We start from the raw sequence: 27,379 nt of genomic DNA, 5'->3' as shown, positions 1-27,379 counted from the left end.
CATTGAAGACCATGTACGACAAATGAGGAATTTGCCATACCACTTAGTCACTACATTATCCTCACTCTACATGGAATGGCTGAGCATATGGTTCACACTGTGAAATCATTGATCACGAAATGTCAGGTGTTTGAAAGAGATATGTCCTTTTTTCACTGAGCTAGGATTTGGTCTGGTTTATCTCTGCAAGCATCTCTGTTCTCAGAAACCATCAGAGTAACATCTTTGCAACATGTGCCCTTATTAAAGTTGCCTCTGGTGGCACCCCACTGCGATGTCCCTTAATACACACAGATACACACACCAGAGGACTCGATTACTCAGTATTGATCAATGTGGAGTAAAACAGTGCACACAAGGCGGGTGAAAGCCCTGTTGTGTCAAGATGTTTTGGCAAAATTACAGACTTGTTGTAATTTATAGTTGCTTTGTACATATCAGAAGCCTGACTGAACACATCACATCCACTGCTTACCTTCAAACACCTCCTGTCTCACAACATAAGACACAGAAATACTTCAGTGATTAACTGTCCTTCACACTCTATAATCTCTTTCATCCTTTATTGCAATGGCTAATAAACCAGTATGATAGGAAGGGTGAGAAAGAGGAAAAAGAGACTTGTATTTATGTAGTACCTGGTTATTCTCAGGTTGTGTATATCGTTGGCAAAGTCAGATCAGATAGTGTCAATACAGAAAAATCATCAGAATACTTCCCTTGGATGAGAAACGCCTTCGTAAATAGGCTCCAGGTGAAACAGGTTCATGGCATTGGGTTAAGAACTAAAGCAAAATCTGGAAATAAAACAGAAAATACTGGAAGCACTTATCGAGTCAGGAAGTAAATGAGGTTGTATTCCCACCTCTGGGTCAGAAGGTGCAGAGTTTGAACACCAGTCCAGACAGCCCTGGTGAGTGGAGACCAGAGCTCCAGCTCTGAATTCTGGGATGATATCCAGCAGGATACACACATTCTGTGGGTGTCCTTTTCCCCCACCAACCTCCTCCCACTGACCAGTCCAGTAACATAACCATGACATTACCGTACCCATTAAATTCAGACATATGTACGTCTTTAACCTGTTTCCCTGTTCCCTTCCCAGGGAGCGCTGCACTGTCGGAGGGTCAGTACTGAGGGAGCGCTGCACTGTCAGAGGGTCAGCACTGAGGGAGTGCTATACTGTTGGAGGGTCAGTACTGAGGGAGCGCTGTACTGTCGGAGGGTCAGTACTGAGGGAGCGCTGCACTGTCAGAGGGTCAGCACTGAGGGAGTGCTGTACTGTCAGAGGGTCAGCACTGAGAGAGTGCTGTACTGTCAGAGGGTCAGCACTGAGAGAGTGCTGTACTGTCAGAGGGTCAGCACTGAGAGAGTGCTGTACTGTCAGAGGGTCAGTACTGAGGGAGTGCTGTACTATCAGAGGGTCAGCACAGAGAGTGCTGTACTGTCAGAGTCAGTACTGAGAGAGTGCTGTACTGTCAGAGGGTCAGTACTGAGGGAGTGCTGTACTGTCAGAGGGTCAGCACTGAGAGTGCGCTGTACTGTTGGAGGGTCAATACTGAGGGAGCTCTGTACTGTCAGAAGGTCAGCACTGAGGGAGCGCTGCACTGTTGGAGGGTCAATACTGTGGGAGCGCTGCACTGTCGGAGGGTCAATACTGTGGGAGCGCTGCACTGTCGGAGGGTCAGCACTGAGGGAGTGCTGCACTGTCGGAGGGTCAGTACTGAGGGTGCGCTGCACTGTTGGAGGACACCATGGCCGAACCCAATCCTCTCCATACTCCAGCAAGGAGTTACTGGATAATGATTAAGAGCAACAACTCTGGCCAATTCCCCCCTTTTCCTAATCCAAGGACACAGACTAAAAGCTGTTCAGTTACTCTAGCCACGATGGTTTCACTGGCAGCTGGAACCTGGGCTCTGCATGGCTTGAAGCCACACTGTGCAATACCTTTACCAATTGGACTAACAGCAGAGATCAGGTCTGAAACTTCTTCAACAAAAGGGCTGAAAGTCCCATCAAAAAAAAAGACAGCCGGTTTGAAATAAAATGATTACAATGCATCCTCTTTGTTGACTTATTTTGTCGTTGTCCTTTTGTGAACTGCTCAGCACAAACAGTTTACAAACTCACCTACTGAGGAAACTGGCAGTGTGTCCAATGATGAACCAATAATATGAGCCTTCACTTCTCTGAACAATTACCCACGTCAACAATCACATTTGAATGCATCTGTCGGTGGGGAGATTAGTTACTGAACCATCAGCACTCGAAGCTTCTGCTGTTTGTGACTTTCAGTAAGTGCTGGCGACTAAGCAAGAATCAACAGCAGAAAATTAAAGGAGCCACAGAGAGGTTAATCACCTGTCAAAAACAGATTTATAAATCAAACTCTTGTCTTTATTGCCTCCTCGCACACCCTCACTCTCCTGAAGGATTGGGACTCTTGTTGGGACACTGTCACCCTCCCACACTTCACAAGTGACCATTCTTCCAGTAGTCAACAGGCTATTCGATCACAGGAAGCATCACCGCATGCCAGATCCATCCTCGTCTAAAATCCACATACTTTCCTGCAGGGGCCACGGGATGGCAAAAGGAACAGGAACTGTTGACCGTTTTCCTCCCCCGCCCACAATCTTCGGCCAGGAGTAGAAACCAATAGTAGCACCTCAAAGTGGTGTCAAAGATTGAGATCATCTAACTCAGCAGAGAGTGGCAAACAAACTTGGGATCTTCTTGCTGCCTGTGCCGCTCACTACTGTTTCACACCATGCGATTACCCACAAAATCTTACGGGTCCCAGTGTTGCAAAAAAATCCAGACCCATTATTTTTCAGGATGGAGCGATTTAGCAGCATCCAGAGCTGGTTTAAAGGCAGAATATTTGAGTCTAGACAGAGGGTTGACAGGCTCTTTGACTTCAGATAGCATCACAGCAGAGCCTGGTCCTGTCCGCAACAGAAGTGGTGCAACTAAAACATGCTCTCATAAACCTCCTTTAATGTAACAAAACATGCCAAGGGCTTCACAAAGGGGGCAGATTGGGCCGTGAGTGGGAACCAGGAGATTTGGGGAAGTGAGCAAGAAGGAAGTAAAGTGCTTGTCTTTATATAGACCCTTATCACTTGTGGCACTCCAGTGCAGCACTGAGGGAGTGCAACATTGTCAGAAAGGTTGCCTTTCAGATGAGACGTTATGTCTGCCCTCTCAGGTGCATGTAAAAAATACAACAGTATCGTGAAGAGCACCTGATGTCAATATATATCCTTCAACCGACATATTTAAAAAACAGATGATCTGGTCGTGTGGGAGCTTGCTGTGCACAAATTGGTTGCCGTGTTTCCTACATTACAACAGTGACTACACTTCAAAAGTATTTCATTGACTGTAAATCACTTTGGGATGTTCTGAAGTCATGAAATAGTCTAATTAAATGCAAGATTTTTCTTTACATCTTAAACATCCAAACAATTAAATAGAAGAGGTGCTGTTAACATTTAGTTCCCTTCTGGAAGGACTTTTGCAGACAGTAAGGCAATAAGGCAGGAAGATTTAGAAGCATGATTTTGAAATGTACAGGAGAGAGAACTGGGAGACGGAGGAGGGGAGCTTAATGGACAGATATGGCAAGACCACGGAGCTATTGATAAATTAGAATAATAAATGCATTGCTGGGCTCATCGTACGAAGGAAGCAGCATGAATGTGCATTTGTGTAAAATTTTTAATCAACAGCACTCCTGTAAAGCACTTTGGGACGTTTCACTTACATTAAAGGCAGAATCTGTTCCTCCGAGCTCATCACTGCCATCTGGTGCCAAGCATTGGTCCTTGCACCTCAGGGAGGATGTGAATTGGAGTAAGTCAAAGAAAACACAAACTCCTTCAAGTAAATCTATTGTGTAAATGTTTATTGTAGAGAAAATGAAATTTACATTGGTTTATAATCTATAACAGGAAAACAAGTGATAAATAAAAGTTTAATTACAAAAAAAAAGCTACCAGCGATCACAGAAACATTACAGAAATGTAACTATGTTTACAGTTTCCACTTTTTATACATTAATTACATCATAGATAAAATAATTAGGATTTCACCTTTATAATTTTTTGTACACAGAATTGAGAAAAATACAAGGTGTACCTTGGTACAAGTAGATTTTTTCGTTTATCCTCAGGAATTTTTTTCTTGAAAGCAGAGGTATATAAAATGCTTGAGACACATCCTGAGCACGTCCACAATTCAGTTAGTGCATAAATGTTTTCAGTACAAGGCAGGCGCGTCTGAATCAAGCGGTTTAAACGGTGTCAAGAAACTGGGGTTGGGGGTGGAGGTGATTTTTGAAAGTGACCGTTTACTAGCACTGGCAATCGGTCTGCGTTTCCAGGTCTCTGTTAGGAAGGTCGATGCCCACTGGTTTAGGAAAAGTCTGGAGGGGTCAAAACCTGAACGGCAAGCAACGCTACCCGACAGTCAGGTTCATGTGGAATGTCACCTTTTGTAGAAACATGATGGGCTTGATTTTAACTCTGTGTCAAGTGAATGGGTTTTGATGGAGTTAAAATCTCACCCAATGTCTTCTCAGTATCTAGTAGCTCTTTAGGAAGTGGGTGATGGTCAAAGAATATACATGGGGTGGTGAGAAGGGGGAGGTTGGTATGCATTTACCAAATTTACAGCAGAGAGAGAGAGGCATTAAACACTTGTTAAAAATTCACTCAGAAGTTATTACCAAGTAAGTAAAATCCCTGTTGGACTCCACAGGAAGGTAGAAGTACTGAGAAAAAAAAAACAATGGTTTTCAAAACTCAAATAAAAACCTCTCCTGTCCATTAAAAAGTGACAAAACAGATAGGTAAAAATAAGCACGGTAGGGGCTAAATCTCCCTGTGTGCTATCACTAATGGTTAACGTGTTACTGTTACATTTCTGCAGTGCTATTGTCACAAACTTAAAAGGACTAACTGTGTTGAATTAATACAGACAGGAATTTAATATGAATGAGTTAATCAGTGTACAATAATGATGCAATGATTTGCAAAGTCATTATAGTCAATAGCTGGGCTCATCATAGAGATGAGTTCATAAATAAGTAGGAGTTCTCACTCCTGCAGAACACTGTTCAAAAATATGACAGTATATTGAGGCAAAGAAACACTTTTTGTGTTCTGCTGTACAAGTGGGAAGGGGATAATTTGAAAAGGCACTGTCTTAAAACAAGACAGATATAACCGCATCTAAAAGGTACCCGTTTTCAAATAAAAATATTACCCATTAACTAAGTCTGTCAATCCCGCAGATAATTAGTTAACTCTGTTATTGGATACTTCAAACATTGGTTTAAAAAAAAGAAAAACAGAGAAGCTGAAGACAAACAGAAAGTGTTAGAGGGGACACGTCGTCAGGATCTGAAACAAGAAGAGACCCATCAACAGAAATGACAATTCAAATTCATACTTCAAGTGTTGACCGGTGTTTTCTCTTTACAGATGCTTACGGACCAGTCCTATATTTCCAGTTTGAGATTTAAATATTGGCATGTATCTGGTGCAATGGTTGAAACTGTCCTCCCTCTATCTGCAATTGAATGAACTAAACCCTGTATAACCATGAGTGTTATATAGAGCACATATCACATGTTACTGTTTAAACACAAACCCAATGGGATTGATCAGCATTGACTCCTGGCTGCAGGCTCCTCACCATCATCAGGGAATGAACCACAGGCTTGAGTGGTTTTTATTACTTCTCATGCTATGCAAGTACCAGTGCCTGATTGTTAATCCTGGTTTCCCTAGGAGCTCCTAATCCAGTAGCAACACTCCACTGGATAAACAGCAACACCCTAGCACTACACCAACACCTTCAATACTGGCATTTCCCCCCTTTACTCAGACCAAGTTTTCATTGGGGTAAGCCATTTGTACAAAGTTCTCAGGAGCTTAATGGTCCAGAAATGGTTGTCTAGATAATTAAGCAGGACAGGCACCACGATTATGCAACACTGTTACATGAATATCTCATCACACTGTGCTGCCACTTATTCAATAACCATAATCGCTTGATTTTCCTTTTAGAGGGAAAATAATGTTTCTGCCTGTACTGAATGATCAGAGCTGGGTCAGCAGTAGAAATGTTACAATAGCCCGAGGTTGGTGAAGGACGACATCAGATCAGGACAGGATCGAACGTGAATGTGACGCCCTTCACTGTTAAGTATACCCACACCAATCTAAACTTGGACAAGAAAAAAAAAAGTCACTTGGGTGAGGAACCAGTGGCTCCACAATAAGGTATTACACCTTCAGGAGAGAAGATTAAGTCATTAGAAATACCACATCCAAATCATTTTTTGGGGGGAAGATGGAACTTACAAGAACCTGTGGCGATTGGGTTTCCTGAGACCCTTGCTACATCGCTTATTGAAATTTCTGCAGTAGATGGGCAGGGGGTGGGGCACACATGTGGGACCTCTACTGCCCCATATAACATACAGACAGACTTGGCATGCTCTACTACAATCTATGAGCAGTACCCATCTCCCTCCCGAAATAAAGGCCAATGACCACAGCTATTGCAAGATTGCAAGTAAATCAAAGCAGGCACCAAAAAACTCAGGGGAAAAAACACTATAGATTTTAAAAGAATATTTATAAAATCAATAGCAGCTCTCAAGATAATTATATCAAAACTAGACCACAAGATCTGATACAGGTTTGCAACTCGTGCACAGTGGTTGTATTCTCTCTCTGCGTTTGGTAAAATGCATCCCCTTCCCTCAGGCAGGAGAAAGTCCAAAACACAACTGAAATGGCATCTTACATTAAAACGCTACTTGAAACAATTCTCTGATATTTGCATTTGGAATCCATGATTTACAACACAGGTCATGGAATTGCGATTGTCTAATTAAAGTAGCAAGAAAGCTTGCAACAGTGTACAGGTTTAAAAAAAAAGTTTTCTTCTTTTAAAGTGCTTCGCGGCATCAAACCATGCTCAGGAGATGATAGCCCTTTCAAGCTAGCCTTGTGTGTTCTGTAGCAGGCCATGGATTAATGACAACCCTTTGACTTTTGTTAGGCAAGGTTACTAAGGGTTAAGGAACCAGGGTGGTGAAGGTGCAGAATAACCATGTTCAAATTGTTTGACGAAACAGGCCTGAGCTGAATGGCCTCCACCTGCCCCTATGTTCCTAACTCAAAAAGGGACCATTAGTTCCTAAACAATCCACAAGTCAAAAGTCACCTGGGGCACAAAAGCAACAGGTCAGTTGGTCTTCCACGTGGCTATGCTTCTCACTCTGTCCCTCCTTCATTGTTATGGTACCTCACAGTAAGACAGAGGTATTGGGGGTAAAGGTAAATTGGGTGGTTGTGGTCCCTCTACAGTTAAACAGTGCAAACCTTCCCTTCCCTTCCCATTGTGTCCCCAATAATAGCTTCCCTTATTTAATATGCCCACCCACATTGACACCAACAAAGAAACTGTTCAGTGTCCCCTGATGAGGTGTGTTTGGAAAGTAGTAGGTGTTCAGTGGTAACATGTGAATTTGTTTTTTTGTGCTCGTCGAGGTGAGGGAATTAGTGCTGTGGAGTGGATCATTTCCCCATTTCACAAACCTGGTGCTAGTATCAAGGACATTCAGGTGAGTAAACCTTGCTTCGGTTTTACATCCTAAGCTTCCCCAATGTGACATTTCTCCATTTTTCCACATTAGCTACCTGTGGCCCCCCCCCCCCCCCCTCCTCCACCTCCCACCCTCCCCAGTGAATGAAATTCCCTATTCAGTGCCAAATTACAGGCAGTTTTGTGCTGTGGACTGGTTTGAGGCTGCCTGGACTCATTCCACATCGGACCTCTTAATGCTGACACACGAGACTTTGACCCATCACTCTAGGCTGAATTTGAACTCAGGTTCCAGGTCAAAGGCCAGCACCTTACACACTGCACCATCCCGCGTTCCCCCATCAAATCATAAGCAGGCCAGCCAAAAGAAGACACTATCCATTTTAAAAATGATGAGATGATCTGAACAAAGACAATTAAAATATCCCAATTAACATTCTAGTAGAATGGAAATTAACGAAAATAGAAAAAAAATCAAGTATAAACCATCGTGCATGGATTCCACCCTTGTAGCTTTTTAAAAAACATTATACATTCAGAATTTAATTTTACACCGATATTTGACAATTTCTTCTTCCCCTCAAGATTTAAATATTAACATGGTTGAAGGAAAAAAACCTCAGACCTTTTATGAACCTTTCTCTCCCTCAAATGGGAGAAATGCACAAATTAAAAATCATTGCACTTACGGCAATTTTATTTACAATGTAGACTGATGGTGCAGAAGGGGGGGTGGGGGGGGGGGGGAGTTCATCTCTCACACCAACGCCAGAAATTCTAAGTGACAGACCTAGTTGGTAAAGCAATCTCTCTAGCCCTGCATCACTAGTACTCTCCTTTCCTATTTCAGTCTAGTGGTTTGTCCAGTCACTGGAAGAATGGTTAGATAATTTTGGTGGGTTAGATTTGAAAATGCCAGGACCTCCCAAACATCTGAAAGTCAGTAGCCAAGGCCGGACTGAAGTGAGCAGAGTGTTGTTACTAGCTTTTCAGAAAAGTGTATTGATCAAACGCTCATATTGTGCTGGAACTGTGAAAAACACCCAGTGTTAGAATTCTAGATGCTGCCCTTCCCAAATAGATTGTGTCAGAAGAGAGCATCTTAGGTTTGAGGTACTGGTGGTGACACAGCTGTCATGAGTGTTGGAAGCGGTGAGACAAACTTAAGGGGCTGAATTAAGAGCATCGTTCGCATATTAGAACGGTGCTAACACATACAACATACCTAGTGACAACACCATGCCTTAGAAGACCGCAACACTTCAAGAAATATTGAACAATTTGTTTCCCTACTCTGATTTAATCTGCATCAGTTTCCAACAGTAGATTGAATCTTAAAGCTTTGCTTACGATTTTGGTTTGAAAGTTCCTGGCGTAGATAGACCTTTAATTTAATCAGAATTTTTTTCTTTGTCCTTTTAGTCAGTGCTTCTCAATGTTTTTGTTATGCAGAGAGACAGCGCGAGAGATCGATGTACCAACTAAATTATATATATTAATTATTTCTGCATGCAGTTCCATTAATACCATCATCATAGAGCACTGGGGAAGGCATTGTGGGTAACACACTCTAGCCACACCAATTGTAGACACCCACAAAATCTTCAGGAGGATTCGCAGACTCCCAATCCTCCCCCTCCCCCACATCTCCAGAGTCTCTTATGCAGCAAAGCTCAACAGTAGAAAACCTCTTCATTACCCAGTAGTTCAGTGGTAGGGTGCTTTTTATCTGATGTTGTCTGATTGTGCTGTGAGCTGTCTGCTGCCTGTAGGACATCTGATAAAATACAGAACAGAAAAAAATCCATATGTAGAAAGATTTGCATTTACTTTGACAACTTCCCCCCTCCAGTTAAGCAGTTTTAAAACCACTATTTTTATTAACTAACAGAAATTAAAAATACACACGATTTATTTCCCCCCACGTGATGCTCATAGCTGTGTCTTGGAGATTATAATGTTCAATTCCTGGAGATTCCAGGGGAAATCTGGAGGCTTGGCAAATTCCCTCCCACTCTCCCCACCAGACCTGAAGCCCAAGAGCCGACCACCGCTCTAGCAAGGGTTGAAACAGAAAATGGCCAGAATATTCATAGAGTCATAGAGTTATACAGCACAGAAACAGGCCCTTCAGCCCATTCTGTCTTTGCTGGCCATCAAGCACCTAACTATTCTAATCCCATTTTCCAGCACTTGGCCCGTAGCCTTGTATGCTATGGCGTTTCAAGTGCTCATCTAAATACTTCTTGAATGTTGAGAGGGTTCCTGCCTCTACCACCTCTTCAGGCAGTGAGTTCCAGATTCCAACCACCCTCTGGGTGAAAAAGATTTTCTCAAATCCCTCTAAACCTCCTGTCCCTTACCTTAAATCTGTGCCCCTTGGTTACCGACACCTCCGCTAAGGGAAAAACTTTCTTCCTATCTACCCTATCAATGCCCCTCATAATTTTGTATACCTCAATCATATCCCCCCTCAGCCTTCTCTGCTCTAAGGAAAACAACCTTAGCCTTTTCAGTCTCTCTTTATAGCTGAAATGCTCCAGCCCAGGCAACATCCTGATGAATCTCCTCTGTACCCTCTCCACATCAATCACATCCTTTCTATAGTGTGGTGCCCAGAACTGTACACAGTACTCCAGCTGTCGCCAAACTAGCGTTTTATACAACTCCATCATAACCTCCCTGCTCTTATATTATATGCCTTGGCTAATAAAGGCAAGTATCCCATATGCCTTCCTAACCACCTTATCTACCTATCTGCTGCCTTCAGTGATCCATGGACAAGTACACCAAGGTCTGACCCTCTGTACTTCCTAAGGTCCTACCATCCATTGTATATTCCCTTGCCTTGTTAGTCCTCCCAAAATGCATCACCTCACACTTCTCGGGATTAAATTCCATTTGCCACAGCTCCGCCCATCTTACCAGCCCATCTATATTGTCTTGTAATCGAAGGCTCTCCTCCTCACTATTTACGACTCCAATTTTCATGTCATCTGTGAACTTACTGATCATACCTCCAGTATTCACGTCTAAATCATTAATGTACACTACAAACAGCAAGGGTCCCAGCACCGGTCCCTGTGGTACACCACTGGTCACAGCTTCCACTCACAAAAACAACCCTCGAAAATTACCCTCTGCCTCCCGCCACTAAGCTAATTTTGGACCCAATTTGCCAAATTGCCCTGGATCCCATGGGCTCTTGCCTTCTTAACCAATCTCCCATGCAGGACCTTATCAAAAGCCTTACTGAAGTCCATGTAGACTACATCAACTGCTTTACCCTCATCTACACATCTAGACACTGCCTCGAAAAATTCAATCAAGTTAGTTAGACACGATCTCCCCCTGACAAAGTCATGCTGACTATCCCTGATTAATCCCTGCCTCTCCAAGTGGAGATTAATCCTGTCCCTCAGAATTTTTTCCAATAATTTCCCGACCACTGATGTTAGACTCACTGGCCTGTAATTACCTGGTTTATCCCTGCTACCCTTGAATAATGGTACCACATTCGCCGTCTTCCAGTCCTCTGGTACCTCTCCTGTGGCCAGAGAGGATTTGAAAATTTGTGCCAGAGCCCCTGCTATCTCCTCCCTTGCCTCACATAACAGTCTGGGATACATCTCATCTTGGACTGGGGATGTATCCACTTTTAAGCCTGTTAAAACAGCTAATACTTCCCCCCGTTCAATGCTAATATATTCAAGTATATCGCAATGCCCCTCCCTGATCTCTACACCTACATTGTCCTTCTCCATAGTGAACACAGATGAAAAGTAATCATTTAAAACCTCACCTATGTCCTCCGGCTCCACACACAGATTGCCACTTTGGCCCCTAATGGGCCCTACTATTTCCCTAGTTATCCCCTTGCCCTTAATATACTTATAAAACGCCTTAGCATTTTCCTTTATCTTGCCTGCCAGTGTTTCTTCATGTCCGCTCTTCACTCTCCTAATTACTATTTTAAATACCCCCCTACACTTTCTATACTCTTCTAATGCCTCTGCTGTTTTCAGCACTCTGAATCTGCCATAAGCCTCCTTTTTTTTCCTGATCCAATCCTCTGTATCCCTCGACATCCAGGGTTCCCTGGACAATGCCGTTTCGACAGCCAACCTAACAAGAGTTAAAGCAGCAACCCTGGTTTAATACCATTGTTGGCCATTACATACCTGGATGGTACTCATGTGGCAGGTTTCCAGACCGGTGACCTTTGCCCTTACGGTGTTTGGACTTCTTCTCCTTTGGTTTTGCGAGTTTGAGTAACCGCGGTGGGATGGGGTTGTTTGTCTGGTTTGTGGTGTTCCGCGGTTGACTTGTGAGGTTCTTGGCTTTGCTTTGCGTGGAGTCTTTCCAAGGGGGGCTCGGAGAACTCTCCATGTCCCTCATTGTAAGGTGCATGTCCAAACGTTCCTGGTTTAATGAATTACAACTGAGGTGTTTCGGTGAGCTTGGGGATCCCTCGGTGAAAGCGCTTATTGGTGTTGTAATCTCTCGATCTGAAGCCTAGGACAGTGGAAAGGAAAAGTTGGAAAATACAGAGCTTGAAGCAAGCACAAATATCTCTTCCCCATCCGAGTTTTTGCTCTTCCTAATAACTGGCACTGAATGACCCCTTTTTTTGCGTGTCTCCTTAGCTAGGTTACTGCGTGCTGATTGACCCCTTTACTGGCTGCCCTCCTCATCCAAGTGTCTTTGCTTCATACATGAGTTTAGACAACAAGCATCCACAGGCTGTGGAATTATCTGGTTCTGTTCTCAACCATGTGAGCCTTGCAATAGGGGTCAAAAGAACGGGAGGAGGCCATTCAGCCCCTCGAGCCTATTCTGCCATTCAACTAGATCATGGCTGATCAGTATCTGGACACCATTTACACAATCTGATCCTGTGACCCGTAATACCGTTGCCTAACAAAAAATGAGTCGAAGAGACTTAGTAGTTGGCAGGAAAAAAGACAGAGGCGCAAGGGGAGAGCCAACTGTGCAACAGCCCCAACAAACAAATTTCTCTGCAGCACCTGTGGAAGAGCCTGTCACTCCAGAATTGGCCTTTATAGCCACTCCAGGCGCTGCTTCACAAACCACTGACCACCTCCAGGCGCGTATCCATTGTCTCTCGAGATAAGGAGGCCCAAAAGAAACAAAAAATGCACCAAAATAAAGCCAAACACTGCTAATGCTAGAAATGTGAAATAAAAACAGAAAGTGCTAGAAATTCTCAGCGGGTCTGGCAGCATCTGTGGAGAGAGAAACAGAGCTAATGTTTCGAGTCAAATGTGATTCTTCTTCAGAATCCGGTTCTGAAGAGCAGCCATATCGGACGAGAAATGTTAGCGCTGTTCCTCACTCCAAAAAAGGCATCAATTTCAGTTTTGAAATTTTCAACTGACCCTTAGTCCCCCACAGCTTTTTGGGGACAGTTCCAGATTTCCACGATGGTTTGAGTGAAGAAACGTTTCCTGCCATCGCCCCTGAACGGCCTAGCTCAAACTTTAAAGTTACGCCCCCTTGTTCTGGACTTCTCCCCCCACCCTCCCATCACCAGAGGAAATAGTTTCTCTCTATCCCATCAACAATGAGCTCGTTAATGTACTAACCACTGCTGCACTGAGCCACAAATCACCAGAGAAGAAGACCAGAGTCAGAGAGCAAAGAGGCATGGGCTGGGATGTAGGGCTGGTAAAGGTATCAGATCAAAGAAGGATGCATAAACCAGTATTGGTGGAAAGGGAGCTGGTGGAGTTAGTGAGCAGGACTTAGTGTGGGACAGGAAGTGAGGCTCGAGACCAGTTGGGAATTTGGGCAGGGTGGTTGCTGGTGAGCCGAGCACTGGAGTTATCCAGTTTAACGTTAATAATAGGAGTGAATAAGAGTGGAAATGGACAGGATTACAAGAGGTGGAAGTACACTTAGTAATGGATTTGATATGAAGCTGAGCTCAGGGTCAAATGGGACGCAGAGGTCATGTGCCATCTTGTTCCATCTAAGCAAGCCCCAGGGTGGGGTGGGGTGGAGCAACCATGCAAATGGTTCGGACCAAATGGTTAGAATGTGGAACTTGCTGCCACAAAGAGTAGTTGAGCAGACTAGCACAGATGCATTTAAACGAAAGCTAAATAAACAGGTGGGAGGAAGGAAATGGAGGATATGTTGACGGGGAGAGATGAAGTAGGAGGAGGCTTGTGTGCAGCATAAACACTGGCATAGACTTGCTGGGCCGAATGGCCTATTTCGGTGCTATAAATACGACACATGCAGTCTGTAAGCTGGCTTCAGTTTTTCCAATATTCAAAATTTCTGGTTCATCCGGGGCTTGAGGTCAGATAACAGTCTGAAAACAGAAAGGTGGTCTTGGAATTGTTTGGGGTGGTGGAGGGTGTGAGCTGGAGGTCATCAGTATATGTATTGAAACTGGCCCCACAACTGGATGAGGGCGAGAACGTCAACAAGAAACAACTGAATACAAAATGCTTAGGGTGGGCTTTGCTGGAAAGCTTAACCAGTAATGTGTGGTTTTAGCTCACTCAATTCCAGCAGGTACTCTCTCTCACTATTGGGGCTTTTGCCAACCTTTGCCCAAGTTTAATGAACTCAGTGAAGTGCAGGGGAAGAATGCGTATGTTGCATCCAGTGCTGTGGATGTTAGTGAGTTGGTTTGGAATCTTTTAATGTGATGAATTTCTACGGATCTCAAATAGTCAACTAACAAAAAGGAAGAGACAATGTTTCTGGTACTGTGCTATTTACTGCATACGAAGAAGTTTGTACCTGCGAACTGAGGGAGTCAGAGTGTGAAAGGCAGTCCTGTCTTTGGTGAGTTAGTTGCTCTTCCTTCCTCCTTAGCTGCTCTTTCTCCTTTTCCAGCTGCTTCTGCGTGGCCCTCAGTCTCTCCAGGTCCTGCTGATACTCCTCCCTCCTCGACTGAAGCTCATCTTTCTGCTTCTCCACTTCCTTCTGTAACCTCACTGTGTCTGCGTCGTGCTGGGTCACCCTGGCCTCCCGCTCGCGTAGCTCCTTCTCCCTGCTCTCCCATTCCCTTTCCCATTTCCTCTTCTCCTCCAGGTGTTGTGCCTGCTGCCGCTTCAGGTTTGCCAGCTCTTGTCGGTGTTTCTCCAAACTCCGCTGCTTCTCCTGCTCAATCAAGGAGTTGGGCCGCAAGGATGACCGTGTCAACCGCTCGCTCCTCTCACTCAAAGCTTGCTTCTGGTCCTCAATAAATGAATCTTGTTGCACCACAACAGCCTGCCAGAACAGAAGGAACGCACTTATTAAGTACAGCAAGAATCAGAAATAGTTTGTGGGGTTTTGGGCTATAGAACTGTATCACAGCAGGGAGCAAGCAGCCTCCGAAAGTGAGGGGGGGTGGAGATGGGAATTGATGAGAAAAATATGCAAGAATGTCCACACATAATTTGGTAAATTTTGTAGCAAACGCTACACAGTTGGGACTAAGCTTGATTTATGGACATTGTTGTACAACGATCAGTACAAATTCATCTATTAACTAGTCTTACTCCACATTTTTTGTAGCCGTTGGGCAAAACTGAGTGGCTTGCGCAGCCATGTCAGAGGTCTGTTAAGAGTCAACCACATTGCTGTGGGTCTGGAGTCACATTTAGGCCAGAATGGGTACGAATGCAGATTTCCATCCCTAAAGGGCATTAGTGAACCTGATGGGTTTTTACAACAATCCGGTCATTGCATGGTCAATATTACTGATAATATGGGGCTTGGTTCCTCTCTGGGTTTCTCAAAAAAAAAGACCTTAATTAGATTTTGCCTTTATAGCAAATGTATCATAAAGTGCCACCTCTAACCCCAAGACAGATTAACTACAAGAATTGAGTTTATTACTGCTGGACAATAGAGAGCACTGTTGGAACACAAAACAGATTCCTCAGCTGAGTAAAGCTTGACCTCATCTTCCTCCAATTGCCATTTACTTTCTCGAAAGAAGCTCCTCAACTGGCTACAGGGGAATGACTAGCTCCTCATTCATTTCAACAGCACTGAGCAAGCTCCCTTGATGACTCAATGGGTAAATGCATCACCTAATGTAGTGCCCAAATTACGCATCAGGAAGGTCCCCAGTTTGATTTTAGTCTGCAGATGGGGTACTAGAGTTGGCCTCGGTGCCCCTGGGCTAGGGAGGGGCAATCAGCAAGTGTCCCTGCTCCTGTTTGCTAGTGTGCATAGGTGGACATTGGATGAAGAACCATCTTCAGCTGCTTCATCAATGACCTACCCTCCATCAAAAAGTTAGACGAGGAAAGGTTAATTGATGATTGCAGTATTGAGCCCCATTCAAAATTCCTCAGATAATGAAGCAGTCCATGCTTGCATGGAGCAACACCTGGACAACATTCAAGCGTGGGCTGATAAGTGGCAAGTAACATTTGTGTCACACACGTGCCAGGCAATGACCATCTCCAACAACAGAAAGTCTAACCATCTCCCCTTGATCTTCAACGCATTACCACTGCTCAATCCCCCACCACGTACGACCTGAGGGTTATCGCAGACGAGAAACTTAACTGGACCAGCCACATTTAATACTGTGGCTGCAAGAGCAGGTTAGAGGCTGGGAATTATGTGCGCATGACTCACCTCCCGACTCTCCAAAGCCTGTCCACCATTTACAAGGCACAGTCAGGAGTGTGATGGAATACTCTCCACTTGCCTGGATGGGTGCAGCTCCAACAACACTCAAGAAGCTCGACACCATCCAGGACAAAGCAGCCTGCTTGATCGGCACTCCATCCACAAACCTAAACATTCATTCCCTCCACCACCAGCACACAGTGGCAGCAGTGTGTACATCTACAGGATGCACTGCAGCAACGCACCAAGCTCCTTCAACAGCACCTTCCAAACCCACGACCTCTTCCAACTAGAAGTACAAGGGCAGCAAATGCATGGGAACACCACCACCTGCAAGTTCTCCTCCACGTCACACACCATCCTGACTTGGAACTATAATCGCCGTTTCTTCACTGTGGCTGGGTCAAAATCCTGGAACTCCCTTCCTAACAGCACTGTGGGCGTACCTACACCACACGGACTGCAGAAGTTTAAGGTGGCAGCTCACCACCACATTCTCAAGGGTAATTCGGGATGGTCACCAAATGGCTGACCTTGCCAGCAAAGGCCACATTCCTAGAACGAGTAAAATAAAACCTGGCAACAATGGCCGTCTTGATTTACAGATTAAGAATTGTCATAATGACCCAGTACCCAAGGGTGGTTGGCACCAGTGGAACTGTATCCCATCATGGAAGGATAGGAGAAAATTGGTCTGTGCGCTTTTGTGGTCAAGCTTTGGGACTTTTATTCACAGAAATATAACAATTAAGGGGCAAATGCACATCCCAAGGGACAGTGGGCCACTCCCATGGTTCTCAGTTAGATCTGGCAGCTTTAAAAAACCATTACTAATGGGTTAGGTACTATGGACATACCTGTAATCCAAGCAGCAACTGATGTAGACTCAGCACCCTCTGAAGAACATACTGTAACAGAAACAAGTTGTGTAAGATAAAGCAGCAACAAGCATCTGTAAAACCAATGCACTCACTTGGTGTGTTAACACTGAACTCAGCGAGAAGCAAACATCACTGGGGTGGTGGCGGGAATGGTTATGAAGCACAGTACTGAATATGACTCCTCTCCCCATCATACTTTTGCATCTAAATGGTCTTGCTTCAAAGTGACATCCTAGTTTCTAAAAGTTAGGCAATGTGGTTAAACAAAAAAACTGGAATGTTTGGGCACCTGTTCTACCTTTTATGAGTTGGGATCAGCTGTCAGATTAATTACCACATTGAATTATCTGCCCACCTCAATGAGAAAAAACTGGCCCAATCCTTTCTCTCAAATTATTACAAGTCATGGAAAATCCTCAAAAGCAGCTTTAAAATGAAAAGTCCGAAAACCCACTACTCGTTAAACTTTGTTGGGGTATTTATTCTCGTAATTCCAGCAAAAACAGGTCTCTTGCAGCTGTTGAAGCCTCGATATACCCATCTGGATTTGCCAAGGCCACTTCTCGGAGCTCCTGGCAAAAGGAATGTCCTCCTGAAGTCGGGCTATACATTTATATTGGGTCCCAGCCAGGCAGTCAAGAGCAGCACTGTGAGAAAGGAACACCACTTTGTTATCTCCAGTCATCTTGTGAATGGATGGTTGGGTGAGGACAGGGTTGGATTTGATGACAACCACAGTGCAGGCCGACACATGGAGACTGGCCCATTTGGGTCAGTTACTGAAGGGCAGTCAGTACCTGTGAACCCGGTACCCTAACACCTTCTGAGAGTTGGGGAGGATGGCGATGGAGTCAACAAACCATTAAAAATGCTGATTCTTACATTACAGAAATGGTGAGTTATCACTTGGCTTTCTGTTTTCAGAATTGTGACAATATTACATTGTTCAACCCTCTGTTCAACACTTTTATCATTTGCAGTCTTCAATTTTCAATGTTTGTCGAAACACACCAGTTGATTTGTTAATAAAACTCAGCCATACCTCATTCTTTCTGATTGGCAGCAGCAGATTCGCAGTCAGTCCCTGTGATAAAAGGCAAAATAACCATTTGAGACTTTTAATCAGGTTATCTTTGCCAAGCTTCAAAGTAAAAATGCTACAACATGCATTCCCAGACAGGCCAACCCTCGCGAAATTATCACCAGGTATGTGATTGCTCAATAAAATTAAACCTCTTTCGTCATTTGGCTCTTAAGTCTCAGGATTTTTCAAAGGATTAAAGTGAACATGATCTTCTATTAAGGGACTCTTCCTCCTTGACGCTGGGGTTTAACCAGCGGTGGGGGGGGGGGGGGCGAGCCTCCGCCATGCGGGGAGGTTGCCCAGTAATAGGAGGCTCCCTCCCTGCGGGCTTGGGTGGGGGTGGGGTCCCTCCTCCGTGGGCAATCTGTGGCCCATCGAAGACCCCTGCTGGGAAATACTCCACCGCCCTGGACCCACCTACCCCTGCACTTAACACCCACCCTTCTACCCTCCCCTCGCCACAGACTGGCCCCTGGAGACCCTGCCTCACTTACTTGAGGTCCAGGTTTCCAGTGCTAGGCTTGGGTCCAAGGCCTCTGTAGTACTAGCAGCGGCCACCGCTCCCAGTTGCGCTGCCGACCCTGTGATTGACAGGCAGCTCTTGGAGGCGGGATCCCCATCTTTAAAGGGAAAGGCCGTGGTGGGGTTCCGCCCACCTTTTTGGCCTGATGCCGAGACCCTGCCGGCACCACAAACTCCAGCCCATTAACTCTGTTTCTCTCTGCACAGATTCTGCCGGACCTGTTGAGTATTTCTAACATTTTCTGTTTATATTTCTGTTTTTTGACACGGTTGCCGAATTGGTGGAATAATCCTAAATCAGAACACCCGGAAGTGTTAGTGTTGGCAGCTTGAGGTAGACACAAATTCACGGGAACATGGAGTTTACGACTAGCACTGATACTTCACACCTCCTGTGAACTGCAATCTGGCTTTCAACTCAGTTCCTTTCTTGGCAGTAGCCGCTCGAAAACCTGACAGAAAAATAACTTGCAATGGCTTCTTGACAGGGGTTATTGATCACGAGAGATGTTGATTAATGCATTAAAAATGTACAGTTCAGGAGTGAACTCTTTTCCTAATCAACTCCCATCTGCTTCAGTTGTGCAGAATATGACACGAGATGAGTGGTCACATAATTGGGCATTGACCATCAAGGAACAACATAAGAAATAGGAGGAGTAGGCCATTCAGCCCCTCGGGCCTGCTCCACCATTCAATAAGATCATGGCTGATCTTCACCCTCAACTCCACTTTCCTGGCCTATCCTCATACCTCAAATTCCCTTCGTATCTATCAAGGTCAGCCTTGAATATACTCAATGACTGAGCATCCACAACCCTCTGGGGTAGAGAATTCCAAAGATTCACAAACCTCAGTGAAAGAATTTCTTCATTTCTCAGTCCTAAATGGCTGACCCCTTATCCTGAGGCGATGACCCCGAGTTCTAGACTCTCAAGCCAGGGGAAACAGCCTCTCAGCATCTGCCCCATCATGCCCTCCAAGAATTTTAAATGGTACAATGAGATCACCTCTCATTATTCTAAACTCCAGAGAATACTGACCCATTCTACTCAATCTCTCATAGGACAACCCTCTCATCCCTGGAAACAACGTAGTTTATATTATAAAACTTACATGTAGTTTATACTATAAAATTAAAAAAATAGCAAACAGGGACAATATCATTCATGATTGTAAATTTGAAAAAGACATGGAAAGGATTGTGGTTTCAAATTCACCAACTCCTCCCTGTTTCACCCAATAAACGGCAAAATTCAGTTATAGAACATAGCCACCAGGGGGCACACTGACCTCAAAAGTTTGAATTAAACAGGGAGTATGAAGATCCCACAAACTGCGTTTTTCATCAGATAGGGTTGCTCGCCCTCCAGGATTGCCCTGGCGTCTCCAGGGATTGGAAAACAATTTCTAAGACAATACAGAGAGCAACCCCAGCGAAAAAGAAAGTGTCTTTTCATTTTCTATGAGCATTGTTATTTATTAGTTATAATAATATTAAGAAGGCTGTTTGACTAGGCAGGGCAGCTAGAGGCAAGAGATAATGTTCATGAAATCTCCAGGGTTGGTGTCCCTATTGTCATGTGGTGTTAGTTGAGGAAGGAAGGTTGACCTAAACATCAGGAAAATTCCTTAATATATTGCTAAAGTGCAACCCAATATTTAAAAAGAAAACTTCTGTTTGCACGGCGTTTCAGTAAAGACCACTTACCTTCTTTAAAACACTGTCTGACTCAGTTCTGCGAAGGTCTTGTCCATCTTCCGCTTCATCTTTCTCTCCATCTGTAAGTAACGATGGTGCAGTTTAGCTCAGAGAACTTGTTCACAGAGCAGTTCATGTAATGAAACATCGCAAGGTGCTTTACAGAGGGAGCAGTGAATGTTGAGCAAGAGGTAAAAAGGAATTACACAGAATTTACAGCATAGAAACAGGCCGTTTTGCTTCACACCCTAGTTCGCCTCACCCATCTGCATATCCTTCCGTTCCTTTCTCCCTCATGTATTTATCCAGCTTCCCCTCAAGCAAGTGATCAAAGACACAGTCAAAGAGGCAGGTTTAGAGAAGAATTCTGAACTGGAGAGCGCTAACAATAGGAAGGAGTTTGAGAATAGAATTCCAGAATGAAGGATGTTTCTGCCAGTGCTGGAGTGGAGGGAACGGGGTGTCTTGTAGGCAGAAGAGAAGGTGCAAGTGGGACGTAGGGCTTGTTATGACAGAAGTAGGTGGAGCAAGACACTGGAGGGAGATGAGGATGAGGATTCATGTCAGATGTGTATCTGGCTTGCTCTAATTCTGAGAATGTACTTCATTCGAATAAAATGTCAGACTAAAACATTAACATTACAAGAAATGTACAACATATTAAAAAAGTCAGAAAATTGGGGAGGCAGTACAGCAGCCAGAGAGGGATGGCCCAACACCAAACTCCAGGAGAGGAGCACCCGGCATCTGGAATGTTGTGTTCAGTGAACCCCAACACACAATATGACTATTTTGCTCCCATCAATTTTCCTAAGTGACGCAGTTCTACGCTCCTGCTCTAATACGCTTGTTAAATGTATAGTAATTGAGTATGTGTGTTCATGTGGAGGGCATTAACTAGGGATTCACCTGAGTTCCTACACATTGGAGCAGTTTCAAAAGATGTATACATAGGAACAGACTGAAACTGTGATTGTTGGGTTAGGAGGTGGTAATGTTGGCAATGTGTGCCTCTGTAAATAAAAGTTTCCAAGCGTGTAAAGAATAGGCTCCAGTTCTATCCTTCATCATATGGCTATCTAGAATAGGATAATCTTTCCTTCCCTACCCTCACCATCCCTACTGCAATGCTTATTCTTTGTGAGAGGCGAGGCAGGCAATTCAATTATGAAGGACACCAGAGCCAAGCCTGATCCTGTTCTCACCCATTATTCACACAAGTACACATTCTAGCAAAGGTCAGTCAACAGTGACCAGGAACTCCGCCTGTTATTTTCTCTCGTCCCTAACCAAGTGATGGCTGTGGCATTGCCAGCTGCTGCCCTGGTCAAAACCAGCTCAGTTGACACATCACAAGGATCTGAAAGATTTTCATTTTACACAATCTTTGTTTGTTGGTAGATATAAAGACTTGCTTTTAAAAAGGAACAGATCCTCGATCTAACAGCAACTTACTTTTCGCAGCACTCATCTGATGGCTGTCGAAGCCTCCAAAGGTCTCGGCCCTCCTGGGTAAGGAGACATGCCCAGTGATTCCCTCCTGTTCTGCGCTGCTGGCTGCCTGCTGTCCAATGGCACCTCCAAAGCTCAGAGACAGTAAGTTCTGCAGGGTCTCGACTGGATAAAAACAGTTCAGTAAATACTCGGAAGAAATTTAGAACAAACCAGGAAAAAAGATGCACAAGAACGAGTCAACTAGGTGTACCTACTGGATGTTCTACACCAAGAAAACCCACAATTAACCCAATTTTCTTGTCTAACATGACACACAAAACTCATGCCCTCCAATTGCTCCAACCTCCAGCATCAACAATGACAAATCTGCGAACCTCGGTATTGCTCCCTACACAATCCAAGTTAGGAAGGGCACAATCTCTAACCGTAACACTGGGCTATTTTACCATTTTAGTTGACGTAGTATAAAACTACTGCGCTCACCTGCTATTACACTGACAGAAGTTTATTAACACTGTCTAGTCCATACAACAAATACCCGATTGCAGCTTTGGATAAGAGGCAATACGATAACGGAATGTTGTGTGGTCTTTTTTAATCTTTGTACCTCTCCAAATAGCCCTCCTAATCGGTAAAGAGCACAAAAGAAACAGCTGTATGGACTGAGGACAAACACTAACGGATAATCACTTCATTTCCAAGATTTGGTGCTGAAATAGGGAGGTGCTGATGGGTGGGGGCGGGTGCCGGGAGCAGAGTGTCTACAATATTTCCACGTGGTGACAGTGGGAATAAGAACCAGCAGGGGTGGTTACATCAGAGTGATTCTTGCACCAGTGAGCGCAGAATTCACTGGTTCATCTGAAGGATGTTTTGTGTGGAGAATTCCCCAGGAGAAATGGGAATAGGTGATGGGGTGACCATAGGAGCCTGTGTAAGTATGCTGTCAGAACACAGACACACCATCACCCACCTTGTGCTTCAAAAGAAAGTATTGTTTCAAATGGCAATTTCCCCATCTGACTGCAGTCACTGTATGGAAGTGCTAATCAAAGACCAAGCACTTCCTCATGCCACTAGTCAGACACTGATTGTTACCTTGCAATCTTGGGTTGGGGGTGGGGAGGTGGTGAAATCCAGTCCAGACAGATTGGCAGAAGGACCCCATGTCTGCAAGGGCCCCCATGTAAAATGAGTGCGGGCAGTATCAATACAGGACCCAACAGACATGGGCCAATGCCAGAAAACTGCCCCCTTTGGCTGCCAGTAAATTTGGAATCTCATTGAAAGGTGCTACAGGATCACAGTGCAGCAAATGGAAATATTACACTACTGCAGGAAGGGTTGCTTTTGTGAGACTGAGGCAAATTTTCCCAGGGCAGTGTTGAGAAAGCTTTATTTTGCATCTTACCAACACTGGACCTGACCTTGGAATACTCGATGGGGCAGTGTTGAGGTTGCTTAACTTGACGTCTAAGCTGATTTGAGTTCTGAGGAAATAGCAGAGAAACTCCAGCTTGAAAGGGTCTGAGAGGCATGATCTTATAGAGGCAAACCAGACAGCAAGCAGTAAGTGCAGAACATCAGGCTAGAATACAGGAGTAGGACAAGAGACACAGGTTCCAACCAATAAAGAGCAAACGTAGAACTGATGTAAGGACATTGTTTACACGACGAGTGATCAAAGCTTGGAATGGACTTCTGATAGAGCAGTGGGGGGGGGGGTGGAAGTGAAAACTCTGGAATCATTTAAAAAAAAAATTGGATGCTGCAATGGGAGGAGAGCAAATTAGGATCTTTCGAGATGGATGAACAAGATGGGTTGAATAGCCTTAACCATAATTTGTGATCTAGGCATGCTCAGTCCTGTCACTGGAAACTGAAACTACAAAGAATTATTTTTTCTCACTCTGATGAGCACAAACAATTTACACAAACAGAGAAATGGACATCAATATTGCAGATGTGGATGAACAAAATGTTTGGACATTAACTATTCTTGTCTATCTGCATCTTCTCAGTTCATTTCCATGCCTTCAGATTATGCTTTGTGCTTAGATTTATTTCAACTGAAGCAAATCTCCTGTCTGGTATTTCCAGGATACGCTGAGCAGTTTATGTATACAGAGACCACACTTTCTGGTCAGATAACAGTATCAAATAGGCTGCAAGACAGAAGCTGAGAGATGTCGATCTCCTATCTCTTTAGGCAGGCCGCTGCATGTCTGAAAAGTGCATGAGCAATCAGTTTTCTGTTCCCTTCCTCTACTGAAGACACAGACTTTTGTTTAATTCATTATTGGGATATGGGCTTTGTTGGCTGGGTCAACATTTATTACCTATCCCTAGTTTCCCTTGAGAAGGTGGTGGTGAGCCGCCTTCTTGAACCGATGCAATCCGTGTGGTGAAGGTGCTCCCGGTGTGGATGGGTAGGCAGTTCAAGGCATTTGACCCAGCAATGGCGAAGGAATAGCCATTCTTGCCATGCTACTATTCTACAGGCACATATCCCACGTCTTAGCAGGCAATTCAACCATGGACATGTGCGCTTACCAGATATCAATCAGAAATACAGGCTGGTGTCACTCTCCCAGCCCTGCACCAACCCCAAGTCCAGGGGCACTGAGGTCCACAGGACTGCCCCAGCCTCTATCCCAGCTCATATCACCTAATGAACATAGACCAAGGATTGAACTTGCAGCCTCAGTGATCTGCTCAGTACCACACTGGATAGTGTATTTATCCTCTGAGCCATTGGAGGGGTGAACATCACTAAGTTTATACTGTGAATAAAGCCATGCCCTGGCATTGTCACACAATGGAACGCAGGAACATTGCGCATCATAAAACTGCAACTCACATACCATTTCAACATTGATAGTGTCCAGTTATTGGCCTCACCCTTGACCAAGGTTCCTCTCTCATGAATCCTGGAATTTCCTACCTAACAGCATTGTGCCGAGCACCTTCACCACGTAGTCTGCAGTGGTTCAAGAAGGTGGCCCACTACCACCTTCTCAAGGGCAACAATATAGGTTGGTCTTGCCAGTGATGCCAACACCCCAGAATGAATTTTTTAAAAATCGCAATGCAAAGAAAATTTTCAGTTGCATATTCTCATTTGGATGTGAGGTTCCACCCTTTTAGTCTCTACAGGCCACAATTACCATTTAAAGTAATAACTTGTAATTGCTTGGTGCTTTAACACCAGTTCGAAGTTGGTCAATAAACAGGATGACTTGGCATGAGTCAGATGTACAAAAAGTCAAGGGAAAGTAAGATTTTTCTCATGGGACTGTGAGTTGCCAACTTCTAGAACTGGGTTAATAATGATATATTGAGAACACTTTAATTTCATCTGGTGCTCTGCCATTTCAACCTCGCAGGCTATTAACTCTGGTTATTGACCAGCTAGTAGTTTTTTTTTTATTTCCAAAATATACTTTATTCATAAACATCTGTAAAAATTACATTGCCAGACAGTTTCCAAACAGCACCAAAAAATACAAACATTGCAAGGGAGATCAGTTTCCTTCAATACTGTCATGAGTTCCTTCCCGACCCTTCCTTTTCACAATTGTCATGTCAATTACAGTTTTACATTTACAGCAATTGAGAATATTAACGATACAGTTCGAGGGGTTTCCCATGGATCCAGCCCCTCAGTCCAGCTTGGTGGGGGAACCTTACACTGTGGTCTTTCCCCATTGAGCCTTTGCTGCGGCTGCCCCAAGCTTTAGTGCATCCCTCAGCACGTAGTCCTGGACCTTGGAATGTGCCAGTCTGCAACATTCGGTGGTGGACAACTCTTTGCGCTGGAAGACCAGCAAGTTTCGGGCAGACCAAAGGGCGTCTTTCACCGAATTGATAGTCCTCCAGCAGCAGTTGATGTTTGTCTCGGTGTGCATCCCTGGGAACAGCCCGTAGAGCACAGACTCCTGTGTTACAGAGCTGCTTGGGATGAACCTTGACAAAAACCACTGCATCTCTTTCCACACCTGCTTTGCAAAGGCACATTCCAGGAGGAGGTGGGCGACCGTCTCTTCCCCACCACAGCCAACGCGGGGGCACTGTGCGGAGGGGGCGAGACTTCGGGTGTGCATGAAGGATCTGACGGGGAGGGCCCTTCTCACCACCAGCCAAGCTACGTCTTGGTGCTTGTTTGAAAGTTCTGGTGATGAGGCATTCCGCCAAATGACTTTGACGGTCTGCTCGGGGAACCATCCGACAGGATCCACCGTTTCCTTTTCCCGTAGGGCCTTGAGGACATTCCGTGCAGACCACTGCCTGATGGACCGGTGGTCAAAGGTGTTTTCCCGCAGAAACTGCTCCACGAAGGATAGGTGGTACGGCACCGCCCAACTGCATGGCGCGTTCCGCGGCAATGTGACCAGGCCCATCCTTCGCAAAACCGGGGACAGATAGAACCTCAGCACGTAGTGACACTTGGAGTTTGCGTACTGGGGATCTACACACAGCTTGATGCAGCCGCACACGAAGGTGGTCATCAGGATGAGGGCCACGTTGGGTACATTTTTCCCGCCCTTGTCCAGAGATTTGAACATCGTGTCCCTCCGGACCCGGTCCATTTTAGATCCCCAGACGAAGCGGAAAATGGCTCGGGTGACTGCCACGGCGCAGGAGTGGGGTATGGGCCAGACCTGCGCCACGTAGAGCAACAACGTGAGCGCCTCGCACCTGATGACCAGGTTCTTACCCACAATGGAGAGAGATCGCTGCCCCCACATGCCCAACTTTTGTCATACCTTGGCTACTCGCTCCTCCCATGTTTTGGTGCACGCCCCGGCCCTTCCGAACCATATCCCCAGCACCTTCAGGTAATCTGACCTGACGGTGAAGGGGACAAAGGATCGGTCAGCCCAGTTGCCAAAGAACATGGCCTCGCTCTTGCCGTGGTTAACTTTGGCTCCCGAGGCCAGTTCGAACTGGTCGCAGATGCTCATCAGTCTGCGCACGGACAGCGGATCCGAGCAGAAAACGGCGACGTCATCCATGTACAGGGAGGTTTTGACCTGAGTGCCTCCGCTGCCTGGGATTGTCACCCCTCTTATGCTCGCATCCTTCCTAATAGACTCAGCAAAGGGTTCAATACAGCAAACAAACAAGACCGGGGAGAGAGGACAGCCCTGTCTGACTCCAGATTTGATCGGGAAACTTTCCGATTCCCACCCGTTGATTGAGACTGCGCTACTGATGTTTGTGTAGAGCAGTTGGATCCAATTGCAGATTCCCTCCCCAAACCCCATTTTGGAAAGCACGTCCATCATGTAGGTGTGCGATATCCTGTCAAAAGCCTTCTCCTGGTCCAGGCTGATGAGGCAGGTGTCCACCCTCCTGTCCCGTACGTAGGCGATCGTATCCCTGCTAGTAGTAGTTAACTGCATGGTAATGTTTTGAACAGAAGACTGTTGCTCTGTTCAGGCTCCCTTACCAAACCTCTCAGCAGCTTCCTTACAGTGATTCTAGGAGTAATAG

General features: G+C 45.0%; 1 protein-coding gene across 7 annotated transcripts in view; it reads right to left on the bottom strand.

Moving 5' to 3' along the window:
• Positions 1 to 3,892: 3,892 nt before the first annotated feature.
• LOC137352536 (A-kinase anchor protein 13-like) overlaps positions 3,893 to 27,379 on the bottom strand; it is a 424,312-nt gene continuing 400,825 nt past the window's right edge. For all 7 annotated transcript variants that reach the window (XM_068018105.1, XM_068018107.1, XM_068018108.1 and 4 more), the window contains 7 exons: positions 21,884 to 22,045; positions 20,438 to 20,508; positions 18,163 to 18,204; positions 17,097 to 17,147; positions 14,407 to 14,880; positions 11,811 to 12,144; positions 3,893 to 9,406 (listed from right to left, as the gene is read on the bottom strand). In XM_068018105.1, coding sequence (XP_067874206.1) covers positions 9,303 to 9,406; positions 11,811 to 12,144; positions 14,407 to 14,880; positions 17,097 to 17,147; positions 18,163 to 18,204; positions 20,438 to 20,508; positions 21,884 to 22,045 — 1,238 coding nt within the window. In that variant the 3' untranslated portion in view covers positions 3,893 to 9,302. The remainder of the gene's footprint in view (positions 9,407 to 11,810; positions 12,145 to 14,406; positions 14,881 to 17,096; positions 17,148 to 18,162; positions 18,205 to 20,437; positions 20,509 to 21,883; positions 22,046 to 27,379) is intronic.

Source organism: Heterodontus francisci, chromosome 38, assembly GCF_036365525.1.
Source record: "Heterodontus francisci isolate sHetFra1 chromosome 38, sHetFra1.hap1, whole genome shotgun sequence".
Lineage (NCBI taxonomy): Eukaryota > Metazoa > Chordata > Chondrichthyes > Heterodontiformes > Heterodontidae > Heterodontus > Heterodontus francisci.
Note: the sequence above shows the minus strand (reverse complement) of the source record. Positions and strands in the feature narration are given on the sequence as shown.